We start from the raw sequence: 23,180 nt of genomic DNA, 5'->3' as shown, positions 1-23,180 counted from the left end.
GTAAGCAAACAAAGTTTGCACCTGAAGTATCTTCAGGACTGAGGGAACTCGTGGTAAAGGTGGACCAAGCTACCACGAGTTGCCTCAGTCCAGAAGATACTTCAGGCGCAAATTTTGTTTGCTTACACTTGGATAAAGGATTAAACTAAATTTATTATAGTCTAATAGTCTAACCAATTGGGGAAAATCTTCCAAAATCTTTCTCTAAATCCAGAGTAATTTAATAATAAGGTGATACACCTTTTGGCAATTTGTATAGGTAAAGATGACTTCTCCACTGCTTCCACCTTGGTATCACCACCTCTGGGTTTGGCTCCAACTGACGGAGACCTCAACAAAGGTTGAAACCGGTCTGGGTAGTGGCTCTTCCCTTAATGCATAGCATTATACATGTCTGCAAGGAGATGTGCTTTGCATTATGGGAGTTACTAAGACAAGAAGATGATTTCTTCTTGTCTTAGTAACTTCTCCATTGCTTCTACCTTGGTATCACCACCTCTGGGTTTGGCTCCAACTGACGAGACCTCAATAAAGGATGAAACCGGTCTGGGTAGTGGCTCTTCCCTTAATGCATAGCATTATACATGTCTGCAAGGAGATGTGCTTTGCATTATGGGAGTTACTAAGACAAGAAGTGATGAGAGCTTGGTCAACCTCCACGAGTTGCCTCGGTCCTGAAGATACTTCAGGCGCAAACCTTTTTTTGCTTACACTGGGATAAAGGATTAAACTAAATTTATTATAGTCTAATCAGGTGGGGAAAAACTTCCAATAACTTATTTTAAATCTTCACAAAATAAGAAATTTAAGTTTTTAAGAAATTACAATTCCCTAAAAATAGGTCACGAGCACACTTCTGAAATTTCTCACAATATATAAGAAAAATCCAACTGGCTCTGTTGTTTTCATGAAATCTTACATGCATATTCTAGTCACTCAAAAGTTATATCAAACAAGCAACAGAAAGTGAGAAATGAACAGAAGGCAAGCTGCAAAATTTTATTCTGCCAAAGGATTACCGCTGTATCTCTTAAGAAATATCAAAAAAGTAATGAAATAAAAGAATACTCAGAGCAATATGTGCGAATAAAATGACATAAAGACATTCAGCATTACTTTCACAATGAAAAAAAGTATAAGTTTCCAGGCATAATATGTGCAACTATTTATAGGAACATCATTACACAAAAAATAAATATTATATATATAAATAAATAACAACTTATAAAATAGTCATCCACAATTTAGAAGTATAAATGACAAATTGTTATACAATAAATAATTATTGATTTATTTCCTTGTATTCTTTAAAAAGACCCTGGTCCACTCTAGCTGACAAATACTCCTGATGCTCCTAAGTATAATTCAGATCTTTATAACAAGCTGCATAGACCACTTACTGATTTTCATCAATCCGTAGACATGATATTTTATCATATATACCTCTGCAAACTTGTCAGCAAATATGAAATGTGAATCTATTCAAATCACAGCTGAGAACAAAACCTATTTTATTATTTTTTGCCGCTAATTCAAAACTTGAAATCTGAAATAAAGCTAAAAGGAAAAGTTTTAAAAATGAATTCTTGGAAACTGTCATAAGCCACTAGCTTTTATTGGCAAAATACATAACCGATGACTGGATAAAACAAAGTTTACAAGTGATTACAGCTGTACAAAGTTTGCCATTGTTAGTTCAAATGCAAATTGTTAATAAAACATTTGTTTATGTAAAGGTAAAGTATAGCAGTGACTAATGTATGACAACCAAAACATCACTTAGGTAACAAAAATTATTTTATAAAATGTGGCCTGAAGTTCAGACTGGTAAGTTATTTTACTTAACTTACTCTTTTAAAAATAAATATAAACACTCCAGCATTTCGATATATTCAAATGTCATTTCACTTTTAAGAAATATCAAGCACCAATATAAATAAACAATTTACATAATTACTTCATGATTTTTTTAACTGTCTACAGTTGGATAATACCAGACAAATACAGTATGTCTAATATGCAATTGGTTTACATATTAGACATACTGTATGTGTACAGGATCATTATAAATAACAGTAATTTTTATTGGAACATATTCTAGAAAGGAAATTCAGTGAATAAGTTTAATTATCCTACATGCATGCATTCCATATGAAGAAAGCAACATTAGTAATTGATATGCTCATTGCTGTTACTAGCAGATTATTCTAGCATGGGGAAAAAAAAAAAGGCTAAATGACTGGATTTTCTTGTCAATCATATAAAAACAATACATATTCTGAATGATCTAAAAGAACACAAACCACACAAAGAATTATTCTTTACTGCAGATTAATATCTGATCACTGATTTAAATTCTATCATATGAACTCTGAGACTGTAAATAAATAAACACAAACACCAATATTTTAGTCAAAAGTATAACTTTCAAGGTAAAGGAATTTTATATTTAAAAAGTAATACTTCTTATAGCACCCTTTTTAGGTAACAGAATGGCATCTTTTAAAATGTATATATATGATTCTAACAGGGCATTCTAGAAAAGTCAGTTAATATTTGTAAATGTGTCTTCTAAAACTATTACAATTTCTTCTATTCATTGATGCATATAGAATCATACAGTTAATAAATATACTTTGCACTACAACAAACACCAATCTGATAGAGCAAACAAATAGAAATTCTTCATACTCCTTGATGAAATTGGTTTGAAGATTAACCTATCTTCAAAAATCAAACTTTAAAAACAAATCACCTATATTATGAATTCAATGAGACTGTAATACAAAGATGCTTTTTCCTTCCAGAAATTATGATGCCTCTCAAGTATAACCCCTAATCTAGGAAAACATAGCTAAATAATAATTAAAAGTGTTACTTCTTAATGGAATGCATAATCTAGCAAAAGCAATGCACAAATAATATGGAACCTAACCTAACCTAAAAAATGTCATTATGATGTATTGACTCTATATTTCTGAGAAAATTTCCTTCTCCATACATATGCCACCAATAAAAAAAAACACTGTTATCTCATAATAAACTTGTACTTTATTATATAAGATGCTAACATTTTTTCCCTCCTTTTTTTTTATATTAGTCCTGTGCACTTTAATTGATGCTCCACATCTTTGGTGAACAAGTTGAGCTAAAGAAAAGTATGTTTTATATACACATTTGACTTGATAAGGTCTGAAAATAAAACCACTCAAATTGTATTAGATTCAAATTCAAGAATGACGGCGATATTTAAATTTGGTAATTTGACCATTTATGGTTCTGTAAATCTGCTGGGAAGATAATCAAATTTGGCACATTAACTATTCAAGATACTTTTAAAGGAATTTATTAACGTTACCACCAAGATAATTAGAATAGCAACTAACTTTTCATTTACAACTTTCTTACACGGTACACACAAATTTCGTCCTTTAATGAAATAACAATTATAGTTTAACACTACAAAATTTAAGACAAGTTCTTTTTTTTTTTTTTATTTTCTTTTAACCATCAACAGTACAAAAATCTAATCCTAAACAAAGCAGTGAAACTCATAAAAATGTCACATTTTGCAGAACTTTATTACTTGCCAATTTTACAGTTTTTTTCCCCAGCATAATAAAAAATTAGTGTTTTTCCCTAAAAAAATAAGCTTCCGGAGTAAGAGATAGTGAAAACAGTCCAAGATAAAGACCTAGCTGTTATTGAACTTGTGGCACCATGGTAAGTTTCGCTTTCATGCTTGTATCTTGACTGCCACGCCTTCACCAAACACATACACACACTGACATAATGAAGCTACTCTTTTTTTTTTCTGCAGCAAGATGTCACTGAGAATGCTGTACCACATGGTGATGTACTGAAGCCACTTCTTAGCACAGCCAGTCACACCTTCAGTGGCTACATTATATGCTAAATGTAACTGTACATCTGTAACACCAAAATGTAGAATGACCTGGGATCTTTGTTCTAGAAAATCTGTGAACTAGTAGTACAAGGGTACAACACAATAAGGGGGAAAATAACTGTACAGAGCCACACTCCTTAAAAGGAACAGCAAAATTCAGTATTAGTCATCCTATTACAAAACAGTGAGATCAAAGCATTCCAAATCCTTTAGAATAATTGATAGCCTTCAACAACCTTTCATGAAGTTTGTTCTTGGAGGAGTATTCTGGCAAGAGCAACACATTGAAACAGGTATGAGCAGTAGGTAGCCTGAAATAAAAGTAAATGGTCACTATTAATTGGCAATTTGGTTAATTGCCAATCATTTAATATAAATAATATTAATTAACATTAATATAAATTGTAGTGATATTATGATTCATGATGTGATTTAATTTATTTTAATAAAATATTTAATTTTTATTTATAAATTAACCAAATTATAATATGTTGACTAATTTTGATGGTAATATATCAGAACACAGAACGTAAATAATTATTTATTGACTTATTGCTGATATTTCGCTGCTGTTATAACCAGCGAAATATCAGCTTCAGAGCACAAAATACAGTTTGTCACAGTGTGCGAGCTACAACAACATGGTGTAATAATGGGACTAGTTTGAAAAATTGTAGCAACAACACAAAGACTTAAGTCCTAATTAGGCGTCCTCCATGTTATATAAAAAAAAAAAAAAAAGAGAGAGAGAGAGAGAAAGCAGGTACTAGTTATGTCTTAAGATGACTGTCTCCCAAATTTTAGGCAAATTTATACAGCCATATTTGTTAAGATTTGGAGTATATTTCATGGCTTCTGTTGCTTCTAAGAATAATCTCTCTCTGACTTGTGAAAGCTTCTGTGCAGTACTTTTGTTTTCTTCCAGTTGATCCTGTGTGCAGGAGTATCCAAACCATGGTCTGCTAGGCCCGACTTGCCATAGCGATAGTGCCGGATGTATCTTTTATGTTCACTGATGCGGATGTCCATGGGTCTTCCTGTTTGACCATAGTAAGCTTGATCACACAAGCAGGGTACTTCGTAGACTCCTGGATGTGATAAAGGAGAGATGCTGTCCTTGGGTGAACGGATGAGAGTTGCTAATTTGACACAATTTGATATTTTCAATAAACATCAATTTGATGTTTATTGAGAACTCTAGGTATCTTTTCCGATGTGCCTTTAATGTATGGTTATTTTGTTGTAGTTCTCTGTGGTGGATAGTGGGAGGGGGCTTCTTGGGAGCATTTAGTATTTTGTCTATCCTGTGAGAATTATAGCCATTGGCTAAGAAGGTGTGGCGTAAGTGAGCCAGTTCAGCAGCAAGAGCAATCCGACATTGGAACAGATTGCTCTTGCTCTGTGGGTGAGTGTTTTTAAGATACCATACTGTTGAGAGGGGTAATGGTGCGATTGTTTGTGTAAATATCTCCCTGTGTGTGTGTGGGTTTTCTAAAAACTGAGAATGATAAGGAACCATCTGGAAGATGTGTGATTAGTGTATCCAGGAAGGGCAGACAGTTATTAGCTTCCAGTTCCATTATAAAGTGGATTTTTGGGTGTTGGCTATTTAAATATGCTAAGAATGTATCCAATGTGCTTGGGTCATGTGGCCAAATAGCAAGTACATCATCAACATAGCATAGCCAAAGCATTGGTTTGAGAGTGGCTATATTGTTAGCCAGTTTTTCCAGGTGTTCTATGTAGAAGTTGGCTGGGGGGGGGGGGGGGAGCCCATAGCTGTCACATCTAATTGTTTGTAAATTTTTCCTTTCCATGTGAAATATCCAGCATGTATTGTGAATTTAAATAATTCAAATATATTGGGGGGGGGGGGATTTAGCAGATCAAGGGTTTCAATTCATGGTACATTTGTGAATAGTGAGGTGACATCAAAACTCACCATTATGTCTAAACTTTTAAGGTATGGTGTTCTAAAATACTTTTTAGGTGGGCAGAATTTTTGACAAAGGAGAGAGAATTGTTTGTGAGAGTGGCTAGTAGCTTAGCTAAATGTCTAGCCAGTTTGTATGTAGGACTATTTATACCATCCACAATAGGGCATAAGGGTATACCTTGTTTGTAAATTTCTGGTGCTCCATATATCCTGGGTGTTAACATGGAAGGGCTTGAGTTTTTTTTTTTTTTTAAACATAGAGGGCACCTAATTAAGACTTTAGTCTTTGTGTTGTTGCTACAATTTTTCACACTAGTCCCATTATAACACCATGTTGTTGTAGTCTTGCATACTGTGACAAACTGTTTTGTGCTCTGAAGATGCTAGTTATAACACCAGCGAAATATCAGCAATAAGTCAATAAATAATTATTTACTTATTTTTCTGTGTTCTGATATATTACTGTCAAAATTAGTCAACATGTGCGATGAACACATAAGCCTTTCTACAAATTATAATAATTTCTATCACACACAAAAATTTTTTTTTTCAAATTACACAAATGCTTTTGAATTTTTATAAGAAAAAGTGCAAAAGTGTAAAGCATATTATATAACCGTGGTTTAGTTGCCTTTCCCTAGGCCTCATACTTAACCCTAAAATATAATTAATATTTATATATAAATTATGCTAGGGAATTTTCTGTGTCTTTGTGTTTAATCTAAGTCTCAGCTCTGGGTTAGTCCCGAGGGGGTGGAAAGAGAGAAAAATAGTTCCATTGCATAAAGGAAGCTCCAAGACTGATGGAGCAAATTACCGACCGATCAGCACATCAGGAGTTTTGTCAAAGAATTGGAGAAGTTCGTCAAGAGTAAAATACAGGAATGGATAGATGGAAATGGGATAATGTATGGGATGGGGTGGGGGGGAACGTGGTTTTGTGAAGGGTAGGTTATGCCTCAGTAACTTGCTATGATTTATAATACAGTGACAGCTGAGTTGGAGAAAGATAATGGGTTTACAGTGATACTGCTGGACTTAAAAAAGCCTTTAACAGGACACCACATGGAATTGTAATCAGTAACCTGCAGCACATGGGGGAGGAGGATATAGGATTGGTGAGGTGTATAAGAGGGGGGGGGGGCTGATGGGGGAGATATCAGAAAGTAATTTATTCAGGAGTAGAGTGCAAAAGAAGGCTCGTTACTAGTGGTATGCCACAGAGTTCCATGCTTGGTCCCCTACTGTTTAATTTGTTTATTAACAATATAGGAAAGGATCCGAGAGGAACTGTTCAGTTGTTTGCCGATGATGCAAAGTTGGGTGGAACAATAGTTAAAACAGAGGAAGTTAAAATTTTGTAGGATGATTTAGATAGACTGGTAGTCAGGGCAAAGGAGAATGGATGTTGGTTTAATGTAGCAAAGTGTAAAGTTATGCATTTTGGGATGAAAAGATTACCAACCGTATATACCACATTAGTGGAATTGTACTCCAGGAAATTGACGAAGCCAGAGATCTGGGAATGTTAATGGATAAGGAGTTAAAGTTTAGGGGGGGGGGGGCACATAGCAAAAGTAGCTAAAACAGCTCATTACATTATTTGGCTACTGAAGAATACTTTGATGAGGAGAGACACAGGTTAGGTTATTGTTCCTCTTTATCAAGCGTTGATAAGATCATAAGATCCCATCTTGATCATTGCGAGCTGATCTGAGTGCCAGAGTTTCTTGGTGATGAGGAAGAGGTGGAGAGGATCCAGAGGCGAGTGACCAAGATAGCATCAGGTCTATGGAATGAACCTTACAAAAACAGGTTGAAGATTTGTTCATTATAGAAACTGGTTGATAGGTGGAAAATGGGTGATATGATTGAGAGATACAAATTACTGAAGGATTTTTACAAGATTAATTCAGAGGAAATTTTTCAGAACAGGTCTGGTGGTAGGAGAACTAGGGCCATCCTTTGAAACTGAGTAAGAGTGTAGTTAGCAAGGGTGTTAGAACTAGATTTTTGCTTGGAGAGTGGTGAATGGATGGAATAGGTTGCCATGGTTTGTTGTGGGTGTCATAACTATGAATGAGTTCAAAGCAAAGATTGATAGTACTGTGCAAATGTCAGTTCTTGATGATTTGTAGGGCCTCCTTCGATGAGGACTCCCTGAAGTAGCCCGTAATAATAATAATCAATCTATCTGTTCACTGGGCATCCACAGATGCCGTTATGGTCATCACTCTGATGCTCGGTGATGTGCCGAACCAGGCCTCGCCACGTAGTCTTGTCATATGCTTTTTGGAGGCTTCAACTGTCTGAAGATCAGTCACTCCACACACACACACACACCATCCATTCATCTCATTGACAGTCTAGCCTTTCCTCTTTTTCCTGGAACTTTGCCTTCTATTACTGTTCTACGAAGTCCTCCTCTCAGTGTTACAAAATATTTTAACTTTCTTCTGTCAATATCCTTAAGGAGCCTTAAAGTTCTAACTGATTTTTCTAACACCCATTCTAACACCAAGTTTCACATACATAAGTTGCCATTGGAAAAACAACTGCATTTAAAATCCCCAACTTTTTCCCATGGAGATAGATCCATCCTTCCAGATTTTAGACTTTTCTGTTGTTTTAGTCATTCCTAATCTTCTGACGTCTTCTGAACAGCAATTCTTTACATTAATAATGGATCCCAGATATTCAATCTTGCTGACTTCCTAAATTCTTTCTCCATTAAGTACATTTGTTTCTTAAGAGCTTCCCTGTTCGTATTTCCTTTGAGAACCATGATCTTTGTCTTGCTAGGATTGAGTTGAAGTCCTCTGTTATTACAAATATTGTTAACTTTATCAAGAATTTGTCCTAGCCCTTCCTTAATAATACCGTTTCCTTTACAAAGGAATACGGTATCATTAGCATACCTCAGATGCATTACCTGAATACCACTGTATAAACCCTGACTATATATGGTACCCAAAAAGTTCCTCACAAAAGGTTGTGGAGCTGTTTTCATTTATTTTAGTATTCAAGGTGCTGTTCAATGATATTTTATTTGACTAGGTAGCAGGCTCCTCCTTTGAAATATCAGCAATGGTTGCTTTAATAAAGTTAAAAAAATCAAAGAGAAATGGGTTCTTATTGCAAAGCAGTATGGTCTTCATTTTCTTTAAAAAGTTTTTTGATGTTGCATTATCACCATCCCCTTTTCCATTGGTTATTTTCACCAATGCATTACCACTGCAGAGTAGTTGTTAAAAAAAGTCAGTGCTCTACTCTATTACACATTGACCTTATTGCATACAGATAGCTGATCTTCAGATTTTTTGTTTGTAACATTGCTACTTTTACCATTCTTTCAGTCTTTTTGGTGAATTCTGGTAGCAAAAGACGTAATTTTTTATCAGTTTTTTCAACAATAAAAGGGAACACATCTTTAACATAATTTATGTATATCAACACCTCTTGCCTATTGTTTGGTTAGTAGCATTGGAACAGAATGTTACTTTGCTCCTTCTGTTTTCTAATGCTACTAACCAATTACCTGACTTCCATAGCAAGAATAATTGTTCATTTCCCTCACTAATGTATCAAAGTATCCTGCAGAAGTTAAGTTTTAGAGAGGAATTATGGAAAAGAAATGCCTCTTTTGGTTTCTAATTTTTATCTAAGTATTTCCTATAGAGTACAAGTTCCTCTTTATTTCTATAAAAGAACCTAGTAGTATCACTCTACTGGAGTCTGATTTTATTATTATTATTATTATCATCATCACATGACACCTCCAGGGAGTCCCAGGACTCATCGAGAGAGAGTACCCACTCTACTGTCTCCACCACTCAAATCCACCAACTACAAGGAACCAACGCCATCTACTACCAAGCACCACCACTAGTTTTTTTTTTTATTTTATTTTATTTTATTTATTTATTTATTTATTTTTTTATTTTTTTTTTTTTTTTTTTACAGACAATCATAAACATCCATGCCCACAGTGGGATTCGAACCTGCAGTCCATCAGCTGGATAAGCTAACCACTCAGCCAACCAGGCCGGCATTTTCTTAAATTCTTGTTTAATGATGTCAGCAATACTTGCCACAAATTCTTTACATGTGTCAGTTATTGCTGATCAAGAAATTCCAGAAATCCTCCAGAAAACATATCTCTAGGGTGTGCATTTCAGGGGATTTCTGGCCAAGTCTATAGTCATAGCATTTTTTTGTGAGAACTGGATGCATCATGAAATCTTAATGTCTCTACTTTAAAAAGTTCTTGAAAACCTTGTAGTAATCTAGATTTACTTTCAGCAGTTCCAGGATGTTTCTAAGATGCATTACAAAATGCAACTTTGTCTTCATAACACAACCACTCGAATTCCTTAAGCCATATGTCTTGGAAAGGATGTCTTTAACTGATTGTTTTTATTTGAGGACATAACAAAATTATTTTCCAGGTGTATTTAACACCTTTCTACTCCCAGCAATTTGCCTTCAGTTTTGTACCGTCTTTAAAAAAATAAACAGTAAACAAAAGGAAACAAAATGCATTTGTGTTTCCTTTTGTTTGCTGTTCATGTGAAGAGTATCATAAATTATCCTTCTTCTACTACGCGTTATTCCCGCTACCCATGCAGGGTCCGCGTGTTACTTTAGATGCGACTTCTAAATTATCCATAAACAATAATTCAAGAAAGAAAACAATAAAATTCACAAGAACAACAAGAAAGTAAATAGCACTCGCTGTCTAGCCTAACTCACTTTCTACAATGGCAGTCACATGATCGAGTCTCTAACTTGTCTTTGCAAGATGCCTGTATATTTTAAATAACAGTATTTAAAAAAAAAAAAATTCATTATGTAAATGGCTAATAAGCATATAATTAAATTAAGCTAATTCATGTTGTAAATTGTAAAAATAAGATTAGGCTAATACTATGTTAAAATTGCATTAAAAAGACATTGGAAGAATAAGATTAATGCACTGTGTCACAGATGTGTCACACAGCATTTAATCAAATCATCAAAAATTTTGTGTTTATAATTACCAGCTTCTTTTGTTGATGTAATTATATTGTGAGAAAAATCATATACAGTCAACCTTCCTATACCGCGATTAATTCGTATCGCGTTATATGGAAACCGTGTTATAAGAAACTCAGATTTAACGTGCAAACCAGGTTAATTTGTGCCGCGTTATATGGAAACCGCGCTATAAGAAACTCAGAATTGGTACGAATCAGATTGATTCGTAGCATGTTATATGGGAACCGTGTTGAGTGAAACTCGGAAGTAAGTAAAATCACTTGTTGATTCGTTCTGCATTGTATGAAAATTGCATTCTCAGAGCGTCAAGTTACGGTGCATATGGTTGTGGAAAAAATTTTACAAACACAAAAGGCAAGATAATATGTTAAGTACAATAAAATTATCTTTATTGAATCGAAGAGTTCATACAAGGAAATGATAAAAAAAATCAAACTAAAACTAAACTAAACTAAAAAACCGTTTTCCAACAAAACCAAGAAAATTATGTAAAATTGCATAACATAATTTCATGTGTATTGAACGCTTTTAACACTCATCCTTGCTTTCAAATATGAGTGGCCTAACTCTTCGTCTTTTAATGGGCCAAATGTCTTCCTCACTTGACAAATCTTCATGTTGATTTTCAATCGTAGCTTTTTTTTCTAACTGTACTAAAACCTCTCTATACGGAGCTAAGCAGTTTCTTAACTCTCTTTTAAACTTTGCGCTGCACACCATTGAATGATCAGTTTGAGCGAAATGAAGTTCTAATTCTTTAGCCAAATTTAGCCCTTTTTTCACATCATATAAATTGAGATTTGGCACCAATTCGTTTTTCATATTTTCGTCTACCAATGCATTTGAGGTAGATGCATCAACTAATTCCATCAATTCTTCCTCATCTAAGGTTTCTTCCTGAAGTAGTTCTTCTACATCTTGATGGTTTAATGCAAATCCTTTGCCGCTTAAACGAGAAGCAATGTTTACTATTTCTGCAACTGGGAGTGAAATATTTCTTGCTTGAACCATTTGAGGCAAAAGAGGTTTCCAACATGCATTAAGTGTTGATGGTTTAATTTCCATGCAAGCTGATGACACGGTTCTAATACAATCTAAAATAGAGAATTCCTTCCACGCTTGAATAAGAGTTTTATTTTCATCATTTTCTAATCTATCGAAAATGGTTTGGAAAAATCGGCGTGTGCAGTACATTTTGAAAGTTTGAATGACTCCTTGGTCCAAAGGTCGTATTAATGACGTGCAGTTAGGAGGAAGGAAAACAATTTTTACATTTGGATGATCCAGTTCCTTGTTGTGGCAACCAGCGTTATCAAGAACCAATAAAACTTTAAAATACAAATTTTTTTTTATCGTATAGTTTTCCACCGCCAGGATAAAACAATTATAAAACCAGTCCTTAAATAAATCTTGAGTCATCCAAGCTGTTTTATTAGATCGCCAGAATAGGCAATTGGGTCTTATTAATGTTTTTCATTACACGAGGAGTTGAAGAATGATTTATTATCATTGGTTTTATCATCAGATTCCCAGATAGATTGCTGCACATATGAAGAGTGATACGTTGTTTTGAAGGTTTAAACTCCGGAGCAGGCCTTTCATTTTTCGAAATGAAGGTTCTGTTTCGAAATGAAATTGGAAAATGGTGATGTACCTTCACCAAAAAGAAGGGAATTCCCCATTAATTTCAACTGCAAAAATTTAACACATAGATAAATTCATGGTATAGAGAATCTTCTTAAACCAATTAAGTTGATGGAATGCTGTTGAACGGAAACTGTGTTATAAGAGTACCGCGTTGTAGGAGGGTTGACTGTATATATATATTTTATAACAGATTGCCTATTACAAATGATGTGTATGTTGAATTGTATATACATGTAGGGTTAACAGTGAACTAATCATTTATTGAAAATGATAACTGTAATTTAATTTACATATATTTATGATATAAAAAACTTACTTGTTTTGTTGTAGTGTGTGTGTAAGATTTACTACTTTCAATGTAGTAACAATGTTACACAAACACAGCTGAATTTTCTCACTTTGCAACTAAACAAAAACCAAAATAAGTATAATGCTTATTATACTTTCAGTTTCTGAAATAAGTAGAAAACTATATCATACAGCTGTGAGAAAAATGAGAGAATTTTTGGAACTTGATAGTGGATAACTACGAAGTCTTTCATACAGAAAGAAAAACATTTGAAAGCTATCAACTGTTATGTCAAAGAAATAAGGATCCCCCCCCTTTCCCAACAGGGAGGGGGGGGGATACAAGTTTTCAATGGCTGTTCATTTTCTAACAGTTTTTCGTATAAAAATTAAAATAAGCTTAAAAAAGTTTAAAGGATGGAAGAAAGTGATGATTATTAGTTCATGTCATGACTTTTAGAGAAACAACTAACTAAAATTGCTTGTTTTCTGAAAGTTGAGACATACTGAACAGAGAAAGTGACCTACATGATATTCCATGTTCATAAGGGAAGACAGATCAGATATCATTACTTGCAACTTTTATTAATTTATTAAATAAAGTGAGAAGAATAGTCTTTTCCTTTTCTTCTCAGCAGGATATAGCTGTGTTTACTTCTAAAGGAAAAGAGAACTGTTATTTAACAATTTTACTAAAAGTGCTGATGTGGTCAAATTAACTAAATGTGAATTTTAAGGTAAGCACACTGGAATAACTTAAAATATTGTGTTTGCTTAAGCAATTAGCTTAATTTAGGTCCAGTTAGTTTATTATTATTATTTTCATACACACATATGATGAAAGAATACTAATTGCTGAAGTCAATTCTGAATACTTGTTTCTCTTCAATGTTAAAGATGTAAGATTTAAAAAAATAAATAAAAAGAGAGGATTATTATTAGTAATATATATGTGTGGGGTTAGTTTTCAGTATAGAAATTTACCACCACTTAGAGTCATTATAACAATTATGGCGTCTAAGAGAGAGAGTCCACGCGGTTAGCCTAGTGGCTGTGCACTTTGCAACCATATGTCTGGGGAAGGAGTGTCCTAGGTTCAACTCCTATCGGTGACGTGAGGAGTTGAAAGATCTTCCTTAGCCATAACCAAGTTAGCTTAGCCAGTCTTGGGCGTGGACAATAGGGTACCCCCTCCCCCCAGTTTATCCTGGGGGTTTTCATCCCACAAAGCAGGCAAACCAGCCTTGAGAACTCAACACTACGGACATAGGATACACTGGGACGTAGGTGTGACCACCTTATCCTGTGAACGGTTTGAGGTCCGATGATTAGTAAACCCTCGACACCGCAAGGTAAAAGAGGGTAAAAGGCAAATTAGATGAAATGAGGAGAGAGAGATGTTTACACTGGTACAGCCTACAAAAGGATTCAAAAGAAAAGTGTGCCATAATTTTTACAGAAGAATATATATTCATCTATATTACAGTTGATGTAAATGATGAAAATCTTATTATTTTTTATTTGATGTTATCTCTAATTTTTGTGGTAAGAATGGTAATGACTTGCATGTATACAAAATAAAATTTTGTTTGAGAATTCTTCACTATTTATTACAAAATTAACCTACATAGGCTTAATTTCATAACAGAGGAGACATAAATAATACTACCTGTTGTCTGATATTGGAATTATTTCATCTTTCAAAAACAATAGCAAAGCACATTATAATATTAATTAATGATGGAAGTCACTTGAGTAAACATTGTTTATTTGTAGAATTTTTAGCGATATTTCATAGCTCTTTTCAATAAAGTACAGAAAGATAAACACGGAAGAAAAAAAGAGAACAATTAAATTGAAAGTGAGTGATATTTTATGCACAACTGATTGCAGGAGAATAACTCATCTGCATTAATAGTTATCAAGAAATAAATTAAAATAAAAATAAAATGGTTAATAAAATATTTTTAAGTTTAAACAATTAATTTCAATTTATGAAACACATGGTGAGTATTAGATAGGATAACTTCCCAAAATTGAGAAAGTTTAAGGAAATAGTTTTTAAGTTGGGTTTGTGAATGTGTGCTTCACAGCTTTTTTGTACAGTCATTAAATGCTGCCACTGCTCTCCAAATTCAACTTCAGGATGGCAATGCTGGGGTGTCATTTCTTGCAGGGACTTTCAGATGGCCAATCAGATAGTGATATGTGGTCAGGCACATTTGCCTCCAACCACTATTGTGTGGTCCTTGTCTTATGTGCAGGGTTGGAAGGTCCACTTCCTACCATGAAACAAGGTGCTGTTCAGGGGCCATACCACAAATTCCAACACAGTGTCTTGATATACTTTGGAACTACTTTTCTTACAGAAATGCAACTTGGATATTCCCCTGATACATCACCCCCCCCTCCATCACATTAGGAGGAAAATCATTATGAAGTAATTCAACTGTAACAGTCAGAGGGATGCCTGTAAAGAGTAAGACTAGAAGATCTGTGGGTTGTAAGGATAATCCTGAAATTTTATTTTTAAAATCTATTGAAGTTTTTATGAAAGAAGAGTTTCCTGTAAATGTAGAGTGAAGATTAAATAGGTATCTTGGGAGTTTATAAGTAGGACATCCTATGCAGTTCACTATAGATCATAATGAAACATTTTCTTTATGTAATTTAGGAAGACCATAAAGTCTTGAAGGAAAAGCATGGTGAAAACTTTTAGACTTTTTATTGTTTCTTCATCTCAGGAATGAACTTCGTCTAAGAAACTGTTGAGTTTATTGATTTGTGATTGAGTTAGGTCTTTATTAATGCTACTGTATGTAGTATGATCTTCAAGTAGAAGATTAAGTTTTCTAACTTAATTGTTCTTATCATGAACAACAACTGTGCAACCTTTGTCGGCCTTAGTAATAACCATGTTCTTATATGTTTCAGAGAAGATAAGGCTTGAAATTCCTTTTCAGACAGATTCCTTTGAGGAGACATTGATTATAAAATATATGCATATAATATCAAAAGCTTTCAATTTAACTGTTGTTTTCTCTCTCTCTCTTTTTTATAGTTATTTTCCTGTAATGTATTGAAAATCGCTAGCTATGAAACATATCGAAAAATTTTACAAATAAACAATTTTTAAATAAGTGACATTCATCATTAATTAGTATTACAATGTTTTAAATTTAATCAAGATATCTTTGAGATTATCATTTTTCAAACTAACTTTTGATGTGAACAGTCTATGAAGGAATTAACTGACTAAATTAACCACATGTTATAATAATTCATATAAGCCATCTTTTATCAGATAACCTGGCAGTGAATGAGATGATTTTTTAAAATGTGTGTGTGTGGGGGGGGGGGTATATGAAAAAATAGAATGAGGCTGAAAATTCACTCACCTGTCTCTAGTAACTTTCTTGTGGCAAGTGGATTTCTAGAGATTAGACTTCAATAATTGGAGAGGATTCACTCTCACTACTACTATGTCTGTAATACTTGACTTAATTAACTTAAATTTATCATGAGATTTGTGCATTATGAGATTTACTCTTATATGAAACAAAAAATAAAATAAAAATGCATGAATTATTTCTCTCATATACATCTTTACCTGTCTGAGTCAGGGCCATGACGAGCAATAACTAGCTTCAGTTTAGAGAGTCCACCAACAGGAACCCTGTCACTCCCAGTTGTAAATTGAAGAAGTTTTTTCTTCTGTTCAATATTAAATTCATGGACTAACTCCCAAAATGCTCTAATTTATGGAAAAAAAAAAAGACATAAATAATATTAATAATTATAAATTAATTCCAAAATGAGCTAGACACATGGTAAAACAATATTTATGCTATACCACAGTGACCTCTCAAAATCTTTAGTTAATTTGCCTTTAAATGGACCATGTATGTCAAGTGATTTTTGGCACAGCACTATGTAATTATACATTCAGTGAACATCACACTGGGATCAGATAATTCAGATATCATTGTATATATCTGGAAGTTACTTCTCTCCCTCATTTCTTTTGCATTTATTAAACAAATGTATGTGACAAAAGTGATTAATATAAATCGCCACACTGAATGATGTATTGGAGTATATCAAATCTGAACCTGATGTTTGTAGGTAGGCTATGGAAAAAAACTTATTGTCTGCTTCCTTGGATTTTCTTACATTAGAGATAATAATCAGTAATTATCACCAATTAATTTCATTTAGTAAACAAAACTTATTTACTCAGTGAAATCAAAATTTGATATTCGTATGTATTATTTTATTTTACCATAGCATAATAACAACAAAACACCACTTTCATTTAATAAATTCCATCATGAAAGACTGGAAACCTACAGCACATCACTATCACAAGTGCAGAAAAGGTCAAAATATGGCAATCTGCTCTGAGATCAAGCATGAAACTTGTTTTCAATAAAAATGAAATACAGTCTCATATTGGGCAACGAAGGTCATCGACTATCTAAAGAGATTCATAAACATCCATAACACAATGGGATTAAAATCCACTGCAAAGAGGTGGAGATGCTATCCAGGCCTACCAGGCTAGTAAAAATATGTCAAAAAAAAAAAAGAGAGAACACATCAATTTTTAAGAAAATTAAGTAACCATTACTGTAGATAAATGCTTCATGACAATATCATCATATTACTGATAAGCACCCTCAAGCAGTACGCAGAATATTATGACAGTACTGTATGATAAACTTAATTACTAACTTTTTTTTTAATAAGTTATTCCAGATTAGTCTGCTTTTGTTAGGATATTCCAACTTCTAATGCACTTCAACTGCATCTGATGGCAGAAAAAAGAATAATCAAACCTTTTCTCTCCAAATTTGTTTAAGTGGCTAAATCATCTAAATGACCACACCCCTAAGGTGGTATATAGTCACTTAGATGATTCTTGAGCAAATGAAAGCTTAGGAAAGACCAAAAAATTCAATAAAAGGTAAAAACTGAAGATATGGGATGATACAATCAAAGAAATATTCAAAATGAAAAAAGAAGCCTATCATAAATGGTTAAGCAGTAAAAGATTAGAAGATGAAATAGAATATAAAAGAATAAGAGCCATAGCTAAAAGAGAAGTCAGAAAAAGATAGAGAATCATGGAACAAATTTGTTTCTAATTTAGAACATGATTTATATAAAATAAGACCCAATGTATATAAGATTTTGAAACACTTAAATGCAAATACTAAAGAAAACAGAAAATTAAACACTGAATTGAAATTAGAAGAATTTCTAAATTTCTACACAGAATTGTGGACAGATAAATATTTTAAAAAAGACAACTAGCAAACATTTAATGAAAATGAAAAGGAAATAACTAAAGAATTAGAAATCAGCCTGAAAGAAACAAGAAAAGGAAAATCACCTGGAGAAGATAAGCTAGGTTCAGAACTATATAAATATGCAGGAACTAGATTCAAAGAAAGACTCCTATTATTTTTAAATAAAATCTATACAACTGGTAACTCTCCCCCCAATAGAATGGAAAAAAGCAATTGTGATTCCTATCTTTTAAAAAAGGTAGTAGAGATGACCTAAAAACTATAGATGTATAAGTATACTAAATTCCTGTTACAAAATATATAGCAGAATTTTAAACAGCAAACTAATGAAATATTCCGAAAACTTTATTTTAGAAGTACAGAATGGATTTAGAAAAGGATGTTCATGTATAGACCCAGCCTTTTGCCTAAAATTAATAATAGAGAAAAGAAGAGAATACAATTTAGAAACACATATTGCATTTATTGAGTTTGAAAAAGCATTTGACAAAGTTAAAAGAAGCATTTTATTTAATATATTAAAAGAAAGACAAATACCAAATAATATCCTAAAAGCTATCATAAGTATATATGAAAATAATCAAATACAAATAAGATTAAATCATGCGCTATCATATACAAGAGAGATAAACTAAAGGGTCCGACAGGGATGTCCCCTCTCAGCAACTCTTTTTAATATTTACCTAAATGAAATAATAATAAAATAGAATAAAAATTTACATCAAGGTATTAAACTTTCTCCTGCTGCTGTGAACTTAAACACTCTCCTTTTTGCCAATGACCAAATAATAATTACAAATTCTGAAGATAACTCACAGAAAGCTATTTTAGATCTAAATGAGATAGCCGGGGTGCTTAAGGGTCAAAGCTGTATAACTAAGAGGAGACCTCCACATAGCCTTTAAAGGAATGCGGAGAACCGACCAGGGCTTCTGACCTAATGTCCAATCCTCACCTTCTAGTGGTGCACCCTGTTGGGTATCTACTTGGATACTGAATGAACGAGGATGGGCTGGCAATTTGGGATTTAGCCGACCAAATTGTATTCTTATTGTTAAACCAAAATAAAAAATGATGGTACAACATGACAACATTTCATGCCGGCTGGGGCGTTGCCTGGGAACCAGGGCAAACAGCGAAAAGTCAGCTACTGGAACAAATCTGAAAACACACCCCAACTCAACATCACCAGAGTTAGTCTTGACAAGTAACAGACTGATTTGGAGGAAAATTGTAGATAGGAAGTTAGTAATGATGTAATTTTTTTCATGTAGTACTATCATATCCTGTACACCCCTTGAGGGTACATGGCAGGAATTTGATGATGATGATGACGAGATAGCCAAAGATTATGGTATGATAATATCAACAGAAAAATCAAACACTATGGCCTTTAAAGGACAAGATCCAGTAAGAACTAAAATAGTAATAGATAATAAGATCTTAGAACAGCTGAATTCATTTAACTACCTAGAATGTATGATCACATATGAAAAAGAAAAAGAAATAAACCTAAAAATTGCAAAATATTTAAAAATAACAGGCATAATTAACACTATATTTAAACCAAACGTAGTTCAAAAACAAACCAGCCTAAAAGTATATAATACATTAGCTCTGGTCTTATTGTATGGAAGTGAAATCTGGACAAAGATTAATAACAGCAGAAATGAAGTATATGAGAAAAACTGCAAAGTATACTCTATTTGATCACAAAAGAAACAAAGAAATTATGAAAGAATTAAACCAAGAACCAGTAATAGAAAAAATTAAAAAATATAAACATAAATGCTTTCATTTTATTCATTTTATGCAAGCTAGCCCACCCTGGAGTATACTGTATCTATTGCACCTGTAACATACCATATATAGAAGAAACAGGACGCACAATTCCCATCAGACAAAAAGAACATAAACGACACATTAAATATAATAATTATGATTATATTTATGATTATACTTGCCTTTCTGATCATGCCCTGAACACCCTACATAGAATTGACTGAAAAAGCACTAGTTGTCTACATCACACCAAAACATGGTATGAACGCAAATTTAAGGAAGCCTGTGAGATCGTTATCAACCACCCCAATCTGAACAATAATGATGGTCTAAAAATCCTATACATATGGAAGGCATATATTCGTCCCACGAATCCTTCCTCTCTAAGAACTATAAACAATAGTTGTTCTTGGGATTTAGGATCCTGTAGAAAATCCAGGATCCTAAATCAAAAATACCAATTGTAATACTAAAAATAGGACATCACTGTTACTGAAAGAAAACTATCTGTAAGAAAGAATGTTTATTTAAAATCTAGCTTGATGTTTTTTTTCCCCACTAGAGGTCATGCCAGTAGAATAACATGTGATCAACTCTTCGTTTTTCGCTAGCTTACAGTTTGTAATGTAACGCAGCGTGTATAGTATAATTGTGTATGCTCCAGATGATGATCTTGATATGAAGATCGAAATGTCGAGATAATAAAGTTATTTATAAAATGGTTGTAAAATCCATAATTTATAAAACGAATAAAATGAAAAGAAAGGATAAACATAAATGGATGGAACACATTCAAAGAATGAAATCAGAAAGATTACCAAAACAAGCCTTAAAGTACATGCCATTAGGAAAAAGAAAACCAGGACGTCCTCTTAAAGATTGAACGATGACTTCTAAGGCCGGAACAGGCCACGCTAGGCCTAAATCTTTGATATGCATGATGATGAAGTTTTTTATTTCCTCTCCAATAAAATCTGTATATTTGATATTACAGTCCAAATGGAAAGTTGCTCAGCTTCGATTCTTTTTAAAACTTTCTCACATTTTTTTCTTTTTAATATGGCATTCATTTTAATCTTACTCAAACTAAACGGTAGTTAATTTCTACGTGAAATCCTGTATATACAGTTCTTGAGTCAATCTCGGAAAACAGGACAGGAGTCAACCAGAAAACAACTGTAGCTTTTGTAGATCTTACCGCAGCTTATGATACAGTCTGGAGGCATGGCGCAGTCTGCAAGTTGCTTCGTGCAGTCCCATGCAGAACAATAGCAAAACAAAAGCAACAGCCTGTTCCAAGTGTGTATGGACTAGAACAAAAGTAAACAAAGAACACTGGATAATGGACTACCACAAGGGTCAGTTCTGGCTCCCCTCCTTTTTAACTTATACATCGCAGATTTGCCTAATACAGCCTCCAAGAAGTTTTGCTACGCTGATGACATTGTTCTAGCCACCAGACACACCAATTTTACTACAATGGAAGATACACTAACAAATGACCTTGCAGTCCTAGATGAATACTTCAGCAAATGGAGATTATGCCCAAATCCTAGCAAAACAGAAGTTTCATGCTTCCACCTGAACAATAACCAGGCTAACAAAGAACTCATGGTCTACTTCAACAACAAACTGCTAAGCTACAACGGATTCCCAAAATATCTGGGCGTCATTCTAGATAGAACACTACCTTTTAATCCACATCTCATTAACACAGCATCCAAGCTAAAAACAAGAAACAATATCCTGCAAAAACTATGTGGAACAACTTGGGGTGCCTCAGCAACAATGCTTCGCTGCACTGGTCTTGGCCTTGTTTACTCTACATCTGAATACTGCTCACCTATATGGCTGAACAGCACCCATGTGTATTTGGTTGATGCCCAGCTTAACACCACTATGCGCCTTATTTCTGGAACTGTAAAATCAACCCCAACAACCTACTGGTTCCCAGTATTAAGCAACATCCTGCCTCCACACATCCTCAGATCCAACTTTCTTCTACGTGAAATCGAAAATCTTCCAATCCATGAAGACATCCCATTCCTAGAAATAAACAGGCTAAAGTCAAGGCACCCTCCAATCTTAACAGCAAAAAATCTTGCAGAGACAAGTTTCAACATGAAGGAGAAGTGGAAAAATTCCTGGTGTAACACTTCAACAGGGATCTTCCATGAATCAGTGGAGCCAACACAGATTTTGACCTACCACGGAAAACTTGGTCTGCCCTTAACCGCATCTGCACCAACCATGGCAGATGTGCAGACCACCTTTACAAATGGTGCATGATTGCCTCACCCAGGTGCGACTGTGGATTACCCCTCAAGACAATTAATCATATTACAGCAGAATGTGTCCAACGTGCATACAGTGGAAACTCTGTCAGGCTTCATTCATGCTACACCAAGTGCAGTTGACTGGATATTCAACCCTAGACATTCAGTTGTAGCCTATTCTTGAGTTTCTCTTTTATGGCTGTATTATGTCTTATTATTGTACATATGTCTATTACTATGTCCATATATGTAGAAAGTATTTTTAACTTGGGTATAGTTATGTTAAAGATACCAAGCAATTTTAAACCTGGTTTTACTCCATTTTTTCCAAGTAAGCAAACAGACAAAATGTCAAGTTTGCGCCTGCAATTTATGCAAGACTAGCTGATCCCACAGGTAGTGCAAGACCAAGGCAACTCGTGGTAAAGGTGGAGCTCTGATCACTAGGGATCTTTGTAGTTTGGGGAATGAAGTTCAGGAAAATATCATAAAAGTTAAAGATCAGTCAAAAAATTGCTGCTACACTGTGAAATACCCTGCCAAGCAAGAATAAGGAAGTGATAGTTCCAGTGTATAAGGCACTAATCAAGCCACATTTGGATTTATGTGAACAGATATAGTCACCTCATTATATTGACTAAAAGGGTGAGAGAGACTGCAGAGGCAAGTAACTAAGACTGTCTCAGGACTTTCAAATGTTCATACTCTAATCCCTTAATCTCTACTCTAATACAAAACATCATACATCCCCTTCTTGGAGATGTGTTTTGGCATTAAGGGTAAATATTAAGATTAGTGATCAGGGCTTGCTCCACCTTTACCACGAGTTGCCTTGGTCTTGCACTACCTGTGGGATCAGCTAGTCTTGCATAAATTGCAGGCGCAAACTTGACATTTTGTCTGTTTGCTTACTTGGAAAAAATGGAGTAAAACCAGGTTTAAAATTGCTTGGTATCTTTAATATGTCCATATATATATTAAGGATTAATTTAATG

At 34.0% G+C, this 23,180-nt stretch overlaps 1 protein-coding gene across 1 annotated transcript in view; it reads right to left on the bottom strand.

Moving 5' to 3' along the window:
• Positions 1 to 1,599: 1,599 nt before the first annotated feature.
• Ube3a (ubiquitin protein ligase E3A) overlaps positions 1,600 to 23,180 on the bottom strand; it is a 253,225-nt gene continuing 231,644 nt past the window's right edge. Inside the window, exons 9-10 of the mRNA XM_090394318.1 lie at positions 16,426 to 16,569; positions 1,600 to 4,218 (exon numbers count right to left, since the gene is read on the bottom strand). Of these exons, the coding sequence (XP_090250444.1) occupies positions 4,098 to 4,218; positions 16,426 to 16,569 (265 nt within the window). The 3' untranslated portion in view covers positions 1,600 to 4,097. The remainder of the gene's footprint in view (positions 4,219 to 16,425; positions 16,570 to 23,180) is intronic.

The sequence above is a fragment of the Typopeltis vanoorti genome, chromosome 6, assembly GCF_054136105.1.
Source record: "Typopeltis vanoorti isolate ZY-2024b chromosome 6, IOZ_Tvanoo_1.0, whole genome shotgun sequence".
Taxonomy (NCBI): domain Eukaryota; kingdom Metazoa; phylum Arthropoda; class Arachnida; order Uropygi; family Thelyphonidae; genus Typopeltis; species Typopeltis vanoorti.
Note: the sequence above shows the minus strand (reverse complement) of the source record. Positions and strands in the feature narration are given on the sequence as shown.